At 36.5% G+C, this 13,182-nt stretch overlaps 2 protein-coding genes across 2 annotated transcripts in view; one reads left to right on the forward strand and one right to left on the reverse strand.

The window, feature by feature from the left end:
• LOC126813376 (uncharacterized) overlaps window positions 1-13,182 on the reverse strand; it is a 126,365-nt gene that overhangs the window by 62,509 nt on the left and 50,674 nt on the right. The window lies entirely within an intron of this gene.
• LOC126808473 (uncharacterized) overlaps window positions 1-13,182 on the forward strand; it is a 230,454-nt gene that overhangs the window by 25,392 nt on the left and 191,880 nt on the right. The window contains exons 2-3 of the mRNA XM_050533193.2: window positions 5,874-6,014; window positions 8,031-8,139. Coding sequence (XP_050389150.1) covers window positions 5,874-6,014; window positions 8,031-8,139 — 250 coding nt within the window. The remainder of the gene's footprint in view (window positions 1-5,873; window positions 6,015-8,030; window positions 8,140-13,182) is intronic.

The raw sequence follows: 13,182 nt of genomic DNA on the forward strand, positions 1-13,182 counted from the left end.
TAAAAACACCAAGGACATTGTGTGGTTCCCAGAAATCTGTTTACTGTTGTTGTTGCTCTTAGAGTTTAACTAAGGGTCTTTCCTGTGGGAGGAAACCAGAGTACCCGGAGTAAACCCACCAGGTTGAGAAGGCTCCCATATCTCCAAGCCACATATGCTCACACCTGGGATCGAAACTGTAACCGCAAGCCAGAGGTGACCGACCAGCTAGTGACCGAAGCGCGACACTCTAGACCACTAGGCCACCCCCCCCCACCTGTTTGCTGTGTCCCAGTATCTCCTATTAATATCCAGTTTAATAAACTGATCTGAACCCTTCACTCCAGTTTTGGAAGTCCTACATTCACAACACTGTAGGTCATAAGATTATTGGTCTACAAAGGTGGTCAGTAATTACAGAGTAGTTATTAAGTAGGTGTTATGTCTGTGAGGTGTAATGATGGCCACTTGTGGACAATATACATCACTTCATCAGTTGTGTTTGTGTATTCAGAAGTAGTTGTGTATTTGATATTCTCACATTAAGAGGTGTTATATATGTTTTACTGTTAGTTATACTGTAGGTAATTAACTGTTTAATTTACTATAGATAATGAACAATATCTTCAAATGTATTAAGACAGAGGAAATATACATTCACCAGTAAAAGTTGGGTGTATAAGCTCCAGTGAGTGTATAAGCTCCAGTGAGTGTATAAACACCAGCGGGTGTATCCATGTAAGCTCCAGCGTGCCAGAATAAATCTTAAAAAAAAGGAATAAGGTTTAAAGTCCACTAAGTACTAAACCCAGGTCTTGCCCCCTCTGTGAAAATATTGTCGACCATAAAAATAATAGATATACATTATCCGTCAATTTTACAGCACCCCCTGAGAACACTTCCCTCCCCCCTCGTTGCTCTGAGCTAGTTACAGCCCCTCTGAAGTTTGAAAAATTAAGTCCTGATTCTACATGAGATACCACCAGGACACCTTGCTACAGTAGCTCTTCACCTTTAAACATCGTTAATGTAGCAGATATAAAATTTATAAGTGGACTAAAATCGCTTGTGAGGCCTCTCTGGGATTAGGAGCCCTGAAATGTAAGCTTCATCGGTGTCATATGAGATCCATCTCAGGTAACATGAGATAAATAAATGACAATACACCTGTCTATACCCCGCTAAATATACAATAGAAATGAATTAAAGATTACAATACTAAAATTCCAGGTAGACAAAATATTGTCATATCAGGGGCAATCAGGGCCGGTGGAAACAATTCTTGATTTGGGGGGGGGGGGGGCTTCCATCCTAGGTCCTTATAGGCAAGGGTCCAGGGGCCGCAATAACCTGGAGAAAAGAGTACTTGCGGCCAAATTATTGGGGGTGCTAAAGCCCCCCCCTAGCCCCCTCACTCTGCCGGGCCTGGATATGTTTGGCCATTTATTCATTATTTTTTAAGCCCAACTCACATTTTTAAGACTGAAATATGATTTTAATGTTGTATTATTAGTGTTAATACATGTAGTATTGTTGTAATATTGTGATATGTCTGGCCATTTATTCATTATTTTTTAAGCCCAACTCACCTTTTTAAGACTGAAATATGATTTTAATTTTGTATCATTAGTGTTTATACATGTACATGTAGTCTAGTATTGTTTGTTAAATATTTATATTCATTGATAAATCATATTTCACTTGATTAGTCATTAATAAATAACATTGTACACCATCCAATCTTATTCTTTGCTCAGGTGCTGGGGTATGTGAGGTATGGGGTATGGTTTTAGTTGGAATGGAAACAGTGGGGTGGGGGTTGGATGGCCGTATTGGTTGGCGTGTTCTGATAATATCATAAGGTCTGTTATTGAGTCAACTGATGTAGTTGTGTGTGACAAGGAGTAGGGTCACCTGTCCAACCTCATGGGTTTTCTCCTGGTCCTCCAGTTTCCTCCCACTTCTAAAGACCCCTACGGGCAAGCGAATTATTGAAATTAATTGGAACCATATGTTAATCCTGAAATGACATAGTTTGTGTCGAGTGGAGGTTAAACCCCATTTCTCTCTTTCTCTCTCTTGAATGGAAACACAAATAAGTTGAATGTATTGTTGAGGCTATCTGTTATGCATGATAAACTTTCAATGTCAGGCATTCATGCATCGAATGGCTCAATCTCCTGACCATATTTTGCTAGAATATTATGTTCTTTATATGTATCACACATTCTGTTAACATGTTCATGTTAAGAGCTTTCTTAATCAACGTTTTATACATTCATGATTGATGTAAAATAGCCATCACCGGTCGTGAAAGGGTGTGTGTATTAGCCTTTAACAGGTGGCACAGCTTTTTCATTCATGCTTCCACTCAAATTTACTTTCCATTCATGAACTTTATTTGGCCTAGTGTAGACATGGTTTGTTTTTAGATATTAGGTTGATTTAGTGAATGACTGATGCCATGTATGAAACAAGGTAGGGCTTACTTTATGGAACATCTGATACCACTTCTCATTGGAGAGAGAGAAAAAGATGGGGTTTAAGGTCTACTCAACACGAACTAGGTCATTTTGGGACTAATATATGATTCAATCTTATTTCAATAATTCGCTTGCGCGTAGGAGTCTTTTAGTACAGGGAGGAAACTGGAGGACCCGGAGTAAACTCAAGAGGTTGGACTGGCAACCCTACACCTTGTCAAGTACAACCGGGAAATCGAAACCCCGCCAGTTGACTCAATGACAGATGTTATGATACAACACACACGCACTAACCACTACTTCGCATAGTGTATACATGTGTGTGGGAGACTAATATCTTTATTTAATTTGAATATAGAGTTCATGAAATATTTTAAATTGTCAATTTTGAATCCTCAGGGCTTTGAAAAAAAAATCCAAGGTGTTTGGATGGGTGAAAAAATCACACAACTATACATTTTGTATTCAAAGACCTTTAAATTATGACATGTACATTTATCTTAGAAATTCCCTGAGGTCTTTATGTATACAAAATAATATTGAGTTTAAAATTAAAGCAATTCAAAATTAAAGACACAAAGTCCTTAGCAAGCAAAAACAGCAAATTTAATACATTTATGTTAAGATTTGGGTTTTTTAAATTTGGGGAATTAAAAATAAGGTAATTTTTGGAGACAATTATTCAGGAAACTCAAAATTGATACAATTAAAAAGGTATTATGCAAGATTTAAATCTTTGTATGTTATATAAGTTATTATTTAGACATATATTCACATGACAAGTTGATAATCAACTCTTTAGATTATTAGGTGAATTAGATATTGAATGGATTAGACAATACCCACCATATCTATGTTAAACAATAATATGGCGGCACTCGTAGGGACCGACGAATGACAGACTGAAATTGGAGGCTTTCCATTTGCAAAGGGGTCTTTTACGTGCATGCCAATGTATACACGGGACCTCAGTTGTTCATCCCATCTGAATGACTACACAATTGGCTTTGTCAGGCCATCCTGCCTGCACCACTGACAAGGGGAAACCACGTCGGAAAATCCTGATGAATTTTCTCGGCCAATGCAGGGATCGAACACTCGACCTCCAGGCTAACGAGTCAACATCTTACCCACGTAACCACCGTGGCTCCAAGACACAATATGCAGACAACAAACACACATATTGGATACAGGAGAAGGGTCGCCTGTCCAATCTCTTGGATTTTTTCCAGGTCCTCATGATTCCTCCCACTGCTAAAGACCCCTACGCATGAGCGAATTATTGAAATAAAAATTGAACCATATGTTAGTCTTGAAGTGACCTAGTTTGTGTGGGTGGATGTTACTCCCCCTCTCTCTGTCTCTGTCTGTCTCTCTCTCTCTCTCTGTCTGTCTGTCTGTCTCTTTCTCTCTCATTAGCCTAATCTGGTTTATATATAAGATACATGTTGTATTATATTATAATGGTGAGGGATTTGGTTACACAATATCAGGTGTATGTGAGATGTAAAGGTTTATTGTTAGGGTTTTGTCAGATCATGTCTTTAACGTGGTGACTGCTTTAACTATTTATTAGTTTAACATTTTAACGACAACGCGTAGGGCTGGAAAAAGACAGCTCCACTGTCTGAGAAAAGGTTTCGGTCTGACAACCTTTGTTATTAAAATTCAAAGAAATTTGAGAGATCCTTAATTTAAAGTTCTTTTCAGGTTGACAAAGCCCTTTTGAATAGACATACCCGAGTTTAAAGAAGATACATGTAGCAATTTAAACATGGACATTATTTTCGTTGGTATCAATGACGAGTTATGCGAAGTAGAAATGTGGGGATTATATCATATCAAATTTTGTCAGTATATGCAGACGCAGATGAAATTAAAAATGATTATATGCAATTCCTTGCTATCAGTTGAAGCATCTTTGCGGTCTAGAGAGTAAAACCTGTTAGAAAACTTGCATGTTTCTATAAAAATTGTTCTATTTTTCGTGCTATCAGTGATGAATCCCCGGTTGTACGTGACAAGAAGTAGAGTTGCCTGTACAACCTCATGGGTGTTCTTCGGGTCCTCCAGACCCCTACACACAAGCGAATTAATGAAATAAAATTGAACCATATGTTAGTCCAGAAATGACCTAGTTTGTGTCAAGTCGATGTTAAACCCGATTTCTCTTTCTCTTTCGCTATCAATGACAGCGTTAAAAATAAAGTATAAACAATGCTATAATCGTTCAAAAAATCTAAAAAATAACTGACATGTGCTAAAAGTATGTTGGTTTTTATTTTAATATTTACCATGAAAAACCATAAAATCTCATTGTTTTAATTATATCTGTACACTGTGTTACTTATCCACGAGATACCCCAATAAGGATTCAGGGGTTGGGTGGCCGATTGGTTAGCATGTGTGCATCGTATCATAAGGTCTGTGATTGAGTCAACTGGCGTGGTTTCGAATCCCCGGGTGTACCTGACAAGGAGTAGGGTCAAGTGTCCAACCTCATGGATCCTCCCACTGCTAAAGACCCCTACGCGCAAGTGAATTATTGAAATAAAATTAAACCATATGTTAGTCCCGAAATTAACTATTTTGTGTAGAGTGAACGTTAAACTCCATTTCTCTCTCTCTCTCTCAATAAGGACTCACTCCTCCTACTGTTAAAATCCGAGCTCCATCACTGTTTACAGTGCATATACTGTGACTTTCAATGTTGATGGCAGCGGTGAGTAAGAAGTTGGCTCGCAAACCTGGAGGTCCTTTGCTTGGTCCCAATGTAGGCCAAGGAAGTACATCAGAATTTTCTGGCGGAGTTCCCCCTTATCAGGACCTGGTAAAGAACCATGTCTAGTCGTTGGGATGGAACAGAAACCTGGGCAAAATTTCCCTCATAGCACAATGTATGGCATATGCCCGTCTTCATTAGCCGAGTCGTAGCATTCAATTTATTTCATTTGGTCACATGACAATTGAACATTGGCCTACTTAACATGATTTTAATGTGGAAGACTATTTTTTGTGCATTTATAAAATGTTACAAACTTTGACAATCATCGACTATATCGCTCTTTGTAGTATTGTGGACAATCTATTTTAACAATGGTGAATTATATTTTTGATTTATATCACACACAAAAAAATCAATCTCTGTACAATATTCGATTGTTTGAACATCAACAATGCATGACGGCCATTGTTGTTACAGGATAAAATTTAAAAAATAACTTTCAAAGTAAAAAAGTAAAGAACATTTTTCTCTAACATGATTGTTTGTGTAAATATTTCCATTAATGTTTTATCTATTTTCAGTGTTTTGTTGACTTAGATTTGGGTGTATTAATATTTTTGATATCTAATTTCAGTCATATATTGACATAAGTTTAAATCTATTAATATTGTTATATCTATTTTCAGATTCCTGTGTATTTTTATCCGAATCACAAATCAAACAGTATTATTGTCGAAGCACATTCCTTGTATCATCAACCGCAAGTGGAATTACTGAAATATGAAGTTATCTCCCTTTCATCATATCAAAATGTTCAAATACACATTGTAAGTCTGTCCCTTTTATATGGATTGTTAACCCTTTAAATATATGTTAATATTGACTGCCCTAGTTCCTTGAAGATAATTAGAGATATATTAATAACGGTCCATCCCTGGACAGTCCAAGATATGTGAATAGCTCTCCATATTATAGGAGGGGTCCTGGATGGCTAAATGGTTAGCGTGTGTGCGTTATATCATCGAGTTTGTCATTGAGTCAACCGGTGTGGCTTCGATTCCCCAGCTGTACGTGATAAGGATCACCTGTCCAACCACGTGGGTTTTCTCCGGGTCCTCCGGTTTCCTCCCAGTGTTAAAGACCCCTACGCCCAAGCGAATAATTGAAATAAAATTGAACCATATGTTAAACTCCTCTCTCTCCCTCTCTCTCTCTTTCTCTCTCTAGTTTGTGTCCAGTGGAGTTAAACTCCTCTCTCTCTCTCTCTCTCTCTCTCTAGTTTGTGCCCAGTGGAGTTAAACTATCTTTGTCTCTTTCTCTCTCTCTCTCTTATTAAAAGACTATTTACTAGTCCTTGCAGTCCCAGCATACAGCTGTGTACATGACAAGTCGGTTTTGGAGCGATCAAAGGAGCCCAAGTGAGATCAGTTTGGGGTGCTCTAGATGCTAAAGGGTTAATGTCCTGGTCATGATGGTTGTGACAGAAAATGGATTAATTACAGGTTTTAAAAACTGACCTTTTGTCTTGTCGTGTTAATTAGAAAATAAACAGGAAACCTGATTTGATATGATTGTATGACAGACATCATCCCTTCAAATAATGTAGAACAAGTATCTGAATAAATCTAGTTTAAATTGTTTTATCAAAATATAGTGTAAAAAAAGAGGGGTCTGGACCCTGTTTCACAAAATTTTAACTAAAGATAAAATCCAAATTTTAGTAGATACTTCAATTTTGATTGGCTAACACTAAAATCAATCTAATATTATCCAATCAAATTACTAAAATTTGGATTTTTATCTTAGTTAAGGATCCTTTGAGACTTAATCTTATCCTTGAGCCATCCATTGCAAAAATTTTTAAAGCGTGAATCTATTTTGATTCAAAGACTTTTAAAATGACATATTTTTGTCACTTATCGGGATTGGTCTTGAAAAGTTTAATTATTTGTATCGTAACATTTCTCCTGTTTATGCCCCTTGCACAGATGAGCTGAAATAATTGGATGTGTCCGTTAATTCCATTTTAAACTTCTATAATTCCAAATGACCCATATTTGGTCTGGCTCGAAAGGCATTTTGTTTTGATTGAGTACTGGGTATGTAGTGATAGAGAAAGAGAGAGAAATGGGGTTTAACGTCCACTTGACACAAACTAGGAAATCGGAAGACCCGGAGAAAACCCATGAGACTGGACAGGCAACCCTACTCTTTGTCACGTACAACCGTGGAATCAAAACCACACCAGTTGACTCAATGACAGACCTTATGATACAGTGCACACATGCTAACCATTCGGCCAGCCAAACCTCCCGTATAATATACAACTAAATATTTTCATGGTGTAATGAGTATCATAAAGAATAGTCCCAGTGTCATTTTAGGTGTAGTCAGTATCACAAAGTAAAAAAATGAAATGGGGTTTAACGTCCTACTGTTCTATTCTGACTGGGCTAATAAAGACGGGCATACGCCATACAGTGTGCTACGAGGGAAGGTTTGCCCATACAGTGTCATTCATTTAGGTATAGTCAGTATGACTTCAATCCAAATTATTTATCACAAAGTAAAAAATTGAAATGGGGTTTAACAGTCTACTGTTCTGCTCCGACTGGGATAATGACGACAAGCATGTGCCATATAGTGTGCTATGCAGTAAATTTTGCATGAACAGCAGCACTACTGCCTATTGTTATATATATTACGCGCTTTGACATAAAAAGGCAGCAGTTTTAAGAAAGCTTATGGGTAGCCTTCTGAATGGCATACAATGTACATGTATAATATAGAAATTGCTACACTAAAAATTAATTTGTTTTAAACTTCTTTGTTTGGCATTTCAGGGACACATCAATCTGGTTACCTCGACATCGAGAAGCGTGGTATTTATGGGTTTACTTCTTTTAGCCGTCTGCTTATTAATATTCCTACGCCATGTTTGCTGTGAGAAAGGTATGTTTGAGTTTTTTTATTGTTAAAAGCTGGTATGATTTAGGTGAAATTACAAACAAGTAAAACTCTGCCAAAATTAATGGCAATGCATCAAATGGGGATTATATGAAAGCGTTATTGTAAACCATTCTGTTTTTTTGAATCTGATATTAAAACTCATTGCTGCAGAAGGTATTAATTTAAATTCACTGCTGCCAAATCATATCCCAGATAGAAGCCTCAATTACTAATCTCGGATCAAATGAGATGTATAAAGTTTGCACCAAATGCATCCATTACTGACAAATCGTCATTCATTCACGTTAGCATCAAACATCCTGAAAGGGGATCTTTTCTGGTTGATTATAAGACGAAATTCCTTGATCTAAAAGGGAAAAAATATCCGAATGCGGATTCACGTAAATTGAAATGATGAGCTTTTTCTTTTCATATAAAAACAGCACAGAAGTATGCTTTTCTTGTATGAAATAAAGCTCAGAAGTTGGTTTTACTTGTAATAGACAAAAAACAAATGTTAGATTTACATGAACACAGAAGTTGGTTTTACTTGAACACAAAAGTTTGTTTTACTTGAACACAGAAATTGGTTTTACATGAACACAGAAGTTGGTTTTACATGAACACGGAAGTTGGTTTTACATGAACACAGAAGTTGGTTTTACTTGAACACAAAAGTTGGTTTTACTTGAACACAGAAATTGGTTTTACATGAACACAGAAGTTGGTTTTACATGAACACAGAAGTTGGTTTTACATGAACACAGAAGTTGGTTTGACATGAACACAAAAGTTGGTTTTACATGAACACAGAAATTGGTTTTACATGAACACAGAACACAGAAGATGGTTTTATTTGAACACAAAAGTTGATTTTACATGAACACAGAAATTGGTTTTACTTGAACACAGAAATTGGTTTTACTTGAACACAGAAATTGGTTTTACTTGAACACAACACAGAAGTTGGTTTTATTTGAACACAGAAGTTGGTTTTACATGAACACAGAAGTTGGTTTTACATGAACGCAGAAGTTGTATTTTACTCAGAAAAAATAAAACACAGAAGTTTGCTTTACTTGTCAGGGGCAGATCTGTGTTGGGGGGGGGAGGCTTTGGGAGACCAAATCCCCACCCGCTCAGCTACATAAAAAGATTGTAAAACATCACTTTTTATGAGAAAAGTGTCACGGTTGTGTGCTTTATCCTTTATCATCAGATGATGGGGTGGGATGGGCATTCAAAGTGCGAGATAATGATATAGACAGGTGTGATATCACAATTACCGCTTTGCATTAATGAAATTGAATCACAATGTCATTGTATTAATTCATAATAAATTCTGTTTGATGTTTGATGGAGGAACTACCGATTCCGTGCACAGATTTTATTTTTAACGCTACATATACTTGCCCTTAATAACCAAGTGTTGTTTTCGATCGATGTGTTATTATGAAGGGTGTTACAATAATGACAATTTTAGTTAGTGTTGATAAAGTGGACGTAGGCCTGTTTTAATTTATTTTCTTTAGGTAAACTATTGACTGTTAAACAGAAAGTCAGTTATCCCAACATAAAGGGGGGGTTAGATGACTGATTGGTTAGCAATACTGATTGTATTATAAGGTCTGTCATTGAGTCAAATGGCGTGGTTTTGATTCCCTGTTTGTACGTGATAAGAGAGTAGGGTCGCCTGTCCAACCTCATGGGTTTTCTCCAGGTCCTCTGGTTTCCTCCCACTGCTATAGACTTTTGAAACAAAATTGAACCATATGTTGGTCCTGAAATGACCTAGTTTGTGTCAAGTGGACGTCAAACCCCAAAACTGGCAGGGTTTCGTTTCCCCAGTTGTACGTGATAAGGAGTATGATCACCTGTCCAACCCCGTGGGTTCTCTCCTTGTCCTCCAGTTTCCTCCCACTGCTAAAGACCCCTACACCCAAGCGAATTATTGAAATAAAATGCTCTCTCTCTCTCTCTCTCTCTCTCTCTCTCTCCCCCCCCCCGTTTCCAGGGATATTACCCAGCTCTACTATTGACTGTTAAACAGAAACTCAGTTATCTCTTCATTTGTTTTATCAAAGGACATCAAATTTTTAATGTACAGACATATTGAAATAATTTAACGCACAAGTTGTATATAAAAAAATATCATCTACCCACTGTTACATATCGAGGTAAAACAGAATTTAATCCATTTAGATTTCTAACCTAAGTATAACATTATTTTTTGATGTAGGCGATGAATACATCAGATGTATCTCGTAAACTTTCAAATATTGTGTAATAAACAAATTCTCACACCGAGCCTGATTACATTTGTAGTGGCTGAAAACTAGTTTCAATCTACATTCACAAGTATTTTTGAGTGTGTCTGGGACGATAATACAGTTAATTTAATGCCGCACTCCAAATATATCCCCTTTATCGAATTTCCTGTAAAAGATATCCGACAGAGCTGATATTAGATGATTGCAAATTTGAAAAAATTGACATTTTGGAAACACGAATAAAAGAAGAGCAACTCTTAAATCATATTCTAGTGATTTGGCAGCATGTAAACCCACTTAACTAAACTTAAGATCAATAGAGGAACGCCCGGAAATATTGCTATTACCTCCCCAAAACTTGCCGTTTTACTATAAAATATCGAGATCCATTATCCTTTGCATTCAACATCATAACCTGACTATTTCTTTGCGTGTTTGTCATTAACAGGCCAGAATAACGACTTGCTATCCACTCAAGCAAATATTATGGTTTTATAATAAAATGGGGTATAAAAAGGTGCCTGGTTCCAAACTTAATTGATTCAATGGACAATGGTTATTTCCGTCATTCCTGACTACGAACTAAATTCAACCAATCAATATTGATTTCTCTCCCACTGATACAGCAATTGAGCAGTTCAGAAATTTAAGTTAACCAGTCAATTCATGTCGCTTGAGAAATCAAATTTATTTGCATGATTACCTCGCCTGATTTCCAGTATTTTTTATGCGGTTTTGTAATCTCTGTAGATTTCCAGATTTCAAGTGCCAACAAACGTAATTACATCAGTTATTCATCCTTTCAGATGTAAACTATGAATCGGCATTCATTTGTTCCAAGTTCTACATGTCATTAGTTAAAGTTGTAGGTTTTATGAGAGAGAGAGAGAGAGAGAGAGAGAGAGAGTTTTACGTCCACTGGACACAAACTAGGTCATTTTGGGATTAACATGGTTCAATTTTACTTTTTACTTCAATAATTCACTTGCGCGTAGTGGTTTTTATTAGTGGGGGTAAACCTGAGGACCCGGAGAAAACACACAAGATTGGACAAGTGATCCTACTCCTTGTCACATACAACCGGGGAATTCGTAACCACGCCAGTTGACTCAATTACAGACTTTTTTTTGTACAGCGCGCACACGCGAACCATTCAGCCATCCAACACCCCATTAGACAGTGCAGGAATGCTGCTAAGCAAATAACAGACAATAAAGGAACCGTATATTTCAGTCATTTTGAGACAAACATCATGTTCCTGAAGCAACGACCGCGAGTTTTACAACATCTAGTCGTTGCTTTAGTACTCAACAATTCCCAAATTTTTCCGCTTGTTTGTGTTTACACGTGACTAATTAGCATTGTCCAATCAGAGGTGGTGGCACATAACACACTGTAAACAAATATGGCGGCCTCCATAGAAAAAGAAATAGACAAGTTTACAGCCTTTGTTGATTAATCATGATTTCCAGCAACCTTGACATTGATCGAACCTTGAACTTTGCAACTCAATTGTCACATGTAGACATTTTAGCTAGAAGCGCGAGACTTGATAATCGTAACCATATTTTTAACGAAGGAATCTGATAGGATCACAAGCTGGGCTTATACCCAATCGAAATTAGTGCTGAAATATGCGGGGTATTACGTGAAGGCCTTGATAAGATGTACATAGTTAAGTCGAGATCAAGCCTTCTATTGAAGATGGACAAATATATGGTACTTTTTTTTACTATGATTATGTGTGCAATGATGCCAGGTAGAATTTTGCCCAGGCAGCAAAGTTCAGAGAACTAATGATTGTTCAATGTACAATGTTTTCCAACAAAAGCCAATAATCTACGACCAAATGGATTGAAATAAAGCTGAATTTACTCAAGTTGCTGCCATCATTTGTAATCTTGGACTGGAACAATGCAAATTATGTGGTAACACCATGCATTCCACAAGCAGTTGATGACACTTTGGAACAAGTAATTGTCTATTCTAGAAACTTATATATCTCCAGGTATTGGACACATAGTAACAAATGGATCCTTTGAATAAAAGAACAAAAAAAAAAAAAATCATAAGGTTGCTCAGAAACCTTAAAAAAATTAAATACATTATCAGGAATCATTGTTTAATTAAATTTGTGTACATTTTCCTCTAAAAAACAACCAAGTTTACACTTATCTGAAACCTAATAAACTTATCTAAGAGCTTTTTAAATAATTAAAAATGATTTTACAAGGATGTCAGTTTTTTTCTCTTCTGTAACATGTCAATATGAGTTATGAAAACCTGTTTTATTTTATCCAGTTATGTTTACTATTAGTTGTAACTACATTAGTTAACAAAATAAAATGAGTCAGATTTCAAGCCAAATTCAATAAAATACAATTTGGTTGTATTCCTTTTTTATGTTATAAAAAAAAACAACATTTATCCATTCCACACGAAAAATATTGAAAGTGTTTTTGTAACAGCTTATTAAGTAATTGCAATTTAAACACACTTGATTCAGATCAATATCTTTGTATAAAGCTGGTTAATCATGTCTACAAGGCTTTCGCTAAATCCCTTTATTCTTCTCTCAAGTAACTATCTGAAGCACTGTGAACATCATTCTGCTCACAGAGATCCATCATACTTCATACTTCGAGAATAGATCTCTTCCCTAAATGGCCGCCATATCTAAAAATTAGTATACTTTTTTGTAATTAGGTTCTACTCCGTTTCACATCTGTCATACACGCAAAGACTAAATAAACTTTTTCAAATGTTTTAAATGGAA

Source organism: Patella vulgata, chromosome 1 (assembly GCF_932274485.2).
Source record: "Patella vulgata chromosome 1, xgPatVulg1.2, whole genome shotgun sequence".
Classification (NCBI taxonomy): domain Eukaryota; kingdom Metazoa; phylum Mollusca; class Gastropoda; family Patellidae; genus Patella; species Patella vulgata.